The sequence below is a fragment of the Bidens hawaiensis genome, unplaced genomic scaffold (genome assembly GCF_021521415.1).
Source record: "Bidens hawaiensis isolate Kalapana, Puna unplaced genomic scaffold, B.hawaiensis_p1.1 tig00047583_1, whole genome shotgun sequence".
NCBI classification, from domain to species: domain Eukaryota; kingdom Viridiplantae; phylum Streptophyta; class Magnoliopsida; order Asterales; family Asteraceae; genus Bidens; species Bidens hawaiensis.
The window spans coordinates 11,222-19,630 of NW_027498516.1; the positions used below are offsets into that span (position 1 = coordinate 11,222).

Genomic DNA, 8,409 nt, shown 5'->3' on the forward strand with positions numbered 1-8,409 from the left:
ATAACATGGTAAACTTTTTATGAGTTCTTGCCATAAGGTAGTATTATTTCTTATTTTAATGCTTATTTTACAAGCCATTTTACGGCTTGACTATTGAAAATCAAATTTCCACATAAAATTTTTATTTTTCATTCCGGTTTCAAAAAAAAAATATCGGTCTAGAAAAATTATACATATATGTACAATACATATTTTTTTAATTTTATATAGGTTATTCTTTATTCACATATGTACAATTAAGATAAATGTGAATGTACATATGTGTACATTATGTAAATCGAGATTATATAAAAATATACATATGTGTATAATTATTTTTTTTTCTTTACTTTTTTTATGAAAGGTTTTTGTTTTTTTTAAATTTTCGTATTTTTTGTTTTATAGTTTTTAAAGAGGTTTTTTTTGTGGTTCAAAATGATTTCAAAGTTATCAATTTCAAAAGGTTTTCTAAGGATCCTCACCCTATATATGTATATATACTAGCTTATATCACCTCGTATTACTGGGGTTTTACATTATTCGTTTATAATATTTATATAGTTTTTGGATTTCAATTTTATTTACTATAAACAAGTTAATAGCATACTTAATATTTGATGATGAAAGGGTTCCACAAATAAATGAGATGATATAACTCGGTTTAAAAACTATATGGGTTTAATAAGTCCCATGACCCGTTTATTTTTTTTTACTATAATTGTTTTTTAATTATAGATAATATACATCTTTTTTTAAAGAAATTAGATATTAATTTTTAGTATATCCATACTTTATAGGATTTTCATATCAAATATTTGGTGAGATTAATTTATAAATTTAATGAGATGTTATAACCCGTTTATAGAATATCTGGGATTGGTGAGACCCATACCCATGAATTCGGGTCAAATGCTGAGAAGCCTTCATTTACAAATAAAGCAATATGGTGGCTTGAGCGAATGTAGGGAGCAACCAGAAAACTTTTAAAAGTACACACACACACATACACACACACACATACACACACACACAGATATATATATATATATATATATATATATATATATAGATAAAGGATCAAATACAATAATCCCTTATCATACAATAGGTACGCGAGTTTCTTCACCATCGATTTTCAAAAAACACGCGACCGTTCTGATCCTCTGCTCCACTGCTCCATCGATTTCGTACGCCTTCACCGTCACCGTCCAATGATTGCATCTACCGTCGCGACCGTTGACGGTACCGTTGTGAACACCATATTCCTCGTCACGCCTTTTTCACAGGTCAGTTGATAAAATTGACCAATTGAAATTGAAATTGTTGAACTAATTGATCAATTAAACTTTGAAATTGGTCCAATTAATCATCAATTTGAAGTTTCAATTAATCAATTTGGAGTTTTGAGTAAACCCAGTTGCAGACGTTCCATATTTTGTTTATATGATCGAATCAATGATCAAATTAACGGTCGATTGACGATTGTGTGATGATTATGAGATTATATGAAGTGATTTCAATGTTCAATTTCATGTTTACAGGTGTTTAATTTTTTTTTTGTTAGTTTTAGAAGTTCTGAACACACAGAACTTGTTAGAACTTCTAAACTTTATCAGTTTTGAACACCCAGAACATCTTAGAACTTCTAAACTTTACCAGTTTGAACACCCAGAACTTCTTAGAAATTCTAAACTTTATCAGAACTTCAATACTTTTTAAACACCCTGAACTTCTTAGAACGTATTAGAATGTTTAATGATGTTCATTTTTTTTAACACCCAAAACTTCTTTGAATGTATTAGACCGTTTAAAGATGTTCTTTTTTGTTCAGAACGTTTAAAGGTCTTCAGTTTTGTTTCAGAACGTTTAAACATAATATTTTGAACCCTAATCAGAGCTCGATTGAGTGCGTTATTTCTGCAATTCCATAATTGATTGATGAATCTAAATGCTTCTACACATCAATTCGATTTATTAAATCATCATTTTGGTGTTTATTTTGGTCAGAACGTTTAAACTTTGAGCATAACGTTTAAACATGAACCCTAATCAGAGCTCAATTAAGTGTGTTAATCTGTATTTTCATAATCGATTGATGATTCTAAAGCCTCTTACACATCAATTCGATTGATTAAATCAACAATTTTTGATCGATTTGAAGATTTTTAATGTTCAATGACGTTCTTTTCAATTTTGGGTTTTGACTTTTGAGATTTCATACTGTAAGTTGTGATTAGAGTTTAGAAATTGGATGAGATAGATTAAGGAGTTCTGAATTTGGATCGGAATCGATTTTAAATCGATGAATTTGATCACGAACTACTGTTTGGGTTATTTACCAAAACTGCCACCGCGTGAAATTGAAATCGATGACCAGCAGTGTCGCGTACCTAATGTACGATAAGTCATTATTGTACAATAACTCACCCTTATATATATATATATATATATATATATATATATATATATATATATATATATATATATATATATATATGGGAAGTTAACCTACAAACTAAAAAACTATACTAAACATGATTATCAAATAATGTAGCTATATATACGACGTGTATAAATTTATCCATCTTTTCAGCACTAAAATAACTCTAAATAAGCATACTATTGGAAACAATACTAGAATGAATAATTACTAATATTAATAATTTTTATTTCTAGGTAAATATAGACTTAAATAATAAAACAAGCTGATATACGAAGAAAAACGGCGAATAGTATGAAAACCGACTCAACACACCCCATGTTGAAGAAAGGCATGGCTACGTTGCAAGCATATGAGGGAAGACAAAATTCGGAAATCACAACATAACCCGTGTTGACACCAACACACCCCATGGTGAAAGTAAAAGAGGAAAATACAAAAACCGATGAAAACATAGGCCATGTTGACATCAACATACCCATGGTGATAGTGCAAGAGAAAAGACAAGATAGAAGCTTTCTGGCTCAACACGGGCTGTGTTTGGAGTCAACATTGATCGTGTTCTCTCTCATGCTGTACTTTTTGACAACGAGCATTTAATACTATCAGACAAAACACTCAATACGACCGTGACCACTTCACACGAGCCGTGTTGAGACACTTGATCAGCCTATAAATACCTTACCATTGAATGCAATGAAATGCACACAACACATATTCAATACACCATCAAGAGCACTTAATACATTTCACCCACCTCGTTTTATCAGCAAAATATGCATAACGGGATGTAAGAAAGTGATTAGATTGGAAAGGCATGAAAAACCAGATTTAAATCTAGTTTATGAGAAACTGGATTCGTTTTGTGGAAAAACGAATCTAATCGAATCAAAATGAAATGAATTGAATAAAAATGAAATGAATCGAACCAAATCGAACGAATCGAATCGATTGAAAACTCGATTCGATTAGAATGAAACACGATTCAATTAGAATGAAAACTCGATTCGATTAGAATGAAACTCGATTAGATTAGAATGAAACTCGATTATAATAGAATGAAACTTGATTCGTTTAAAGATGCATTTTCAGATTAATTTTAAATGAAGCCCCTTGACCCAACTAGGGCTGCCGCCCCTAGATCCCCACTGCCAGGGGCGCTGCCTCCGGACCCCGTTCGTAGAGGGTTTTACTAACTCAGAAGTATGATATAGTTAGAAGTAGTTAATTAATATGTATAATTATTATATAGTTAATCGTGCATAGCTAAGGAGATGTATTACAGTTAACTCAGAGATGAACATAACACATATGAGCTTATAGCCTCATTTCTTTTGTTATATTTTTCGGGACTGTGTGTATACTCCTATGTGTTTTGTTAACACACATACCTTAAGTGGTAAGTGTATGCTATGTGGATGCTTAATGAATGATATATGAATGTTATAGAAAAGGTAAGAGTATGTATGGATGTATGGATGTATGGAAAGAAGAGACCGAACCATAATAATATATGAGATTGAAGGGACCAAACCTTACTAATATCTGAGATAGAAAAGGAAGGGACCAGACCTCGGTAATATCTGAGATAGAAGGACATACGCTACTAATATCTAAGATGGTAGAGATAGTTATGCATGTAGTATGAAAGTATGAAAGAATGTATGTATGTAAGAAGGAATGTTTGAATTTATGTATGAAATAAAGGTAAACAGGTTAGTATGTAATATTTATTCCTTTGGGTATGTATTTATAAGTATGTGAATGTGATGTATATTGCCTGATTAACTAGAACTCACTATCGTAGCTGACTTTTAGTATGCATGTTAGTGAGTACAACGAAACAGCTGGCTTGAGGAGGGAAACATGGCAGGAAAATAAAGAAGTTGAATCCAAAGAATGTGAATTATGATATTTTGTTATGTTTGAATGTTTGTTTAAATTCTGAGACTTATGTATGAATGGTTGACTTTTATCTATTCCACGAAAAGTTTTAATTCACTATGATATTTAGACCCGTCCTTATGAGTAAATCCAACACCCAAAGTAGGACACCGGACTCGGGGCCTTACACTTTTATCCTTGATCATCTCTGTAAAAATATAAACACCCAAAAATACTGTCTTTTATTTGTGTCTTTTAAATTAATATGAAATTTACCTGTTAAACCAAAACCACTATGATGTTCACTTCTGCTTAAAATAAATATAATGATTGAGTTGTACAAATCAAACAAGTATGTCCGTGGAGATACTTGGTTCTTACCCATACTATAGTACAAATACGATAAGTACACTTGCCTCTTTGCGTGTGGTCTAATTAAGACAATAATCGTTTTATAATTTTAAAACTCGACTTTGTGTGATGCAAAACATTTTGAAATAACAAATTTTTTTTACCACTACGCACACACATCAATATACAAGTAGTAATTGCATTGTAATGTAATTACATTATGCTGTAATTACACTACACCATAATTACACTATTTTGTCTATATAATTATACTACTTGATTCTCAAAGTTAGCATGCTAATTTAATTTGTATTTGATGTAAATCCAATATATATATATATATATATATATATATATATAGAGAGAGAGAGAGAGAGAGAGAGAGAGAGAAAGAGAAATGTTATAATAAGATGTAGATTTTTCTAAAAGGTGTAGGAATTGTGTTTTCACCATTAGATATTATAAAACACATCACACAATAAACACACCGGAAACTAAAGTAAAACACACCGCACAATAACACTTTCTATATCAACCGTCAGATTAACATATCTAACGCATCAGGTTACTTCCTACACTTCTTAGACACACTCCACTTCTTATAACCCCACTATATATATATATATATATACATATATATATATATATATATATATATATATATATATATGAAAAAAAGTTATTACAATCAATAAAATGTGACGCGAGAAGTTTATAAGTTTAACATGTTGATTGAGTAAAAACCATAAAAGTTATGCATAAAGTCGCTAAAGGTAGCTCAAATATGCATGATAGACGATGTTTATAACGTTTTTATTGCTTTTTTGTATTCATAATTAGGTGTCCAAACGTTAAATTGTACTGTATTTTTGATTTTATCATAAAAGTATTTCATTTCTAGTTTTATCTGGTAAAACACCCGACTAATGATTAATATACAAGCTTGTGATTTTTCTGATGAGCATTGAAAGTTTTAATTGATATATCTGACTTTGTTAAAGTTGAACTACAAATGTCATGGATCAAAATATTTTGGGTTTCACGTTAAGTTAGATTCATATTTGTAATTATGATTTTCTTAATTTTATCAAGATTATAAAACAAAATATCACCAAACAAGACTCCATACTTATATATAAACAGGAATACGAAGAAATAGATTGTACTCTTGACTATCGACAAATAAAACCCTAATTAAGAACCCTTTTCGGTTCATGGCACACCTAACTTGAATCATGTCTATCCCAAACCCTAACGCATACTTATATATAAACAGGAATACGAAGAAATAGATTGTACTCTTGACTATCGACAAATAAAACCCTAATTAAGAACCCTTTTCGGTTCATGGCACACCTAACTTGAATCATGTCTATCCCAAACCCTAACGCATACATATTTCACGGTTCATAATTCGAGCTGCTTTGTTGGGTTGGGTATTGGATATCAAAAGGATCCATTGAGTCGAAAAGGTCTTGTGCGACAATATAACCGGAGTTCTCCATACTATGAATTGGAATTTCATTTGGAATTCCACCCTTGTGTGGTTTATTATTGTTGATCGGTTATGGTAATCCGAATGCACCTGAACGCGTCCAATAATCGTTCCCGGAGTTAAATTTAGGGACGTAAGAATTGTTGAGAGAGTCATCAAACAGGAATGATGATGATGATGATGAGGGGGGGGGGGGGCGTCATCTTTTCACTTGCCTTCTTTTGGTAGATCCGACAAAGAACCCAGTCATCTACCTGTTAACAAAATACAAAATGAGTTCTATATATTGTTCACCTATGTGATCGTGTGGGTCAGGACTTTACTTACCATTGAACTGTTGTTATCAACTGCTAAATGTTCAGTTAACCGATATTCATGCATGATCCAATCAGATTTTTCCCCAGTCGGAGAATTATCGGTGTAAAAAACCATTGCCGTCTTAACCCCACGCTTCCGATTCCAGGACACGATATCTTTATCCGTTCCGGTGGCCTTCCAGTAACCAGAATTGGTCATTCGATTAGGACGGGTCCCATTTTGGTATTTCCGATATCTCCGACAAAAAAAATACCATTCCTTTTCTCCAAATAATGCCTTACCTATCACCAATTAAATGATTTCACAATTCATTAATTAGTTTTGTCACAACTGGGTCAAAATGTAAGTAAAAAGAATAAAACTATGTATAATCAACACACTTACTCGGTAAGTTCCACTGATCAACCTTATACAACTCAATATCTTCGATTATCTTAACACCATATTCCACCCCTGCGATTTTTCGATAAAGGTAATTTAGAAGCTTGTTGTCAGTGGGGCTAAACCGAAATCCCTCTTGTAATTTCATCTGTGTCGTCTGATCAGTCAATGGGAGCTGGACTGCCATTTGTTTAATTAGATGTTCAGGTGATGAGATAGAGAAATATGTTCTACAAAAAGTAAGAAACGGGCATGTATTTATAGGAGTGGAAGAAGTCTCTAGGATCAGGTGCATGAACCCATACCAAATTGAGATCTTCACCGTACACGTGGAGTTTTTATTATCGTAGATGTATAACTAACCGATAATAATATGTTGCTGTAATTGAATTGTAATTTGGTTATGGAAAGAGATTAAGTTGAAAGATAAATATTAGGAAAAATTTAATAATTTATCAAACCATAACGTAATTATGACGTAATTTACTCTAAATAGAATGTCATATTAACTCGGTTCGTGAATAGTGGAATAAAGTGAATATATAAACTAATGTATGAAAGAAAAATAATACTTTTATTAAAATAAATACAAACTAGTTGATAAAATCCGCGTGTTCTGACAGCAATGCAGTGAGAACCTAGTCAGTATCGATTCGGTTAACTACGGTACGGACACTTGCTATATAAAATATAAGAGTAAACCCAAAAAAGAAATTATTATATGGCCAAAATAATATTAACATTCGTATAACTTACCGTACCGAATTATAACATATTTCGATTATAATTCTATTTTCAACAATATTTATACCGAAATATCTAGATAGAAAGAGAGAGAGAGGTTTGTGTTCAGCATCATTTTTAAAGTCAACGAACGTAAATAACTAGAGGAATATCAAATGGAAACTAAATTGGTTAAAATTGTATATTATTAAATGTCTAAGGGTTGGAACTGAGACTAAAAAAATAAATATTTTGCACATATACTAACCAATATTAATACGTAATATAATCTAGTTTGAAAACAAAGGTAATAATTTCAGATTATATTTTTTTTAAAGATATTATAGAAAAATACAAAACTCATTTTCTCCATAAGTTAGTATGAAGGTAATACACAAGACATCACCACATTCACCATTCAAAGTTTTATTGTGTATAATTAGGGTTGGCAACCGAACAACATCAGAATATCTAAAATCCAAAACAACACATAGATGTATTAGGTTATGGAATCGTGTATGAGATTAGTATTGAAATTTGGATTGTTTAAGATCGGTATCGGATTAGGAGTTACATCGCTAGATTTCATGAAAAGTTAGTTTTTTTTTTTATTTTCCATTGACTCTTACCGGTCAGTGTTTCATTCTAGTTCCTTCATTAGTCGAATATAACATCCTGACTCTTAAGTAAATAATAAAGAAATTATTAATTTAAATAAGAACTTTTGGAGAGGAATAAGATGTAAATGATGGCCTTAAGGGTCTATGGGCTTGAGGGTATAAATAACCCTTACATCATTTTGCACGTTCAAACCTACACACACACTGCTATCTATATT

At 31.3% G+C, this 8,409-nt stretch overlaps 1 protein-coding gene across 1 annotated transcript; it reads right to left on the reverse strand.

Moving 5' to 3' along the window:
* Positions 1–1,076: 1,076 nt before the first annotated feature.
* On the reverse strand, positions 1,077–7,035 carry LOC143597119 (NAC domain-containing protein 72-like). The gene is made up of 4 exons (XM_077075711.1): positions 6,852–7,035; positions 6,477–6,748; positions 6,348–6,403; positions 1,077–1,254 (listed from the first exon to the last, which is right to left on the reverse strand). Exons 1-4 carry the CDS (start codon positions 7,033–7,035, stop codon positions 1,077–1,079), a joined length of 690 nt encoding a protein of 229 aa, XP_076931826.1.
* Positions 7,036–8,409: the final 1,374 nt, after the last annotated feature.

What these genes read in the sequence shown, in the direction of transcription:
- LOC143597119 (XM_077075711.1), bottom strand. Translation starts at nt 7,035, where the DNA reads ATGGCAGTCCAGCTCCCATTGACTGATCAGACGACACAGATGAAATTA. An exon ending in TGATCAGTGGAACTTACCGA is followed by an intron (nt 6,749 to 6,851) that starts GTAAGTGTGTTG and finishes AATTGGTGATAG; the next exon opens with GTAAGGCATTATTTGGAGAA. An exon ending in AAGGCAAGTGAAAAGATGAC is followed by an intron (nt 1,255 to 6,347) that starts GCCCCCCCCCCC and finishes CCTGTGAAAAAG; the next exon opens with GCGTGACGAGGAATATGGTG.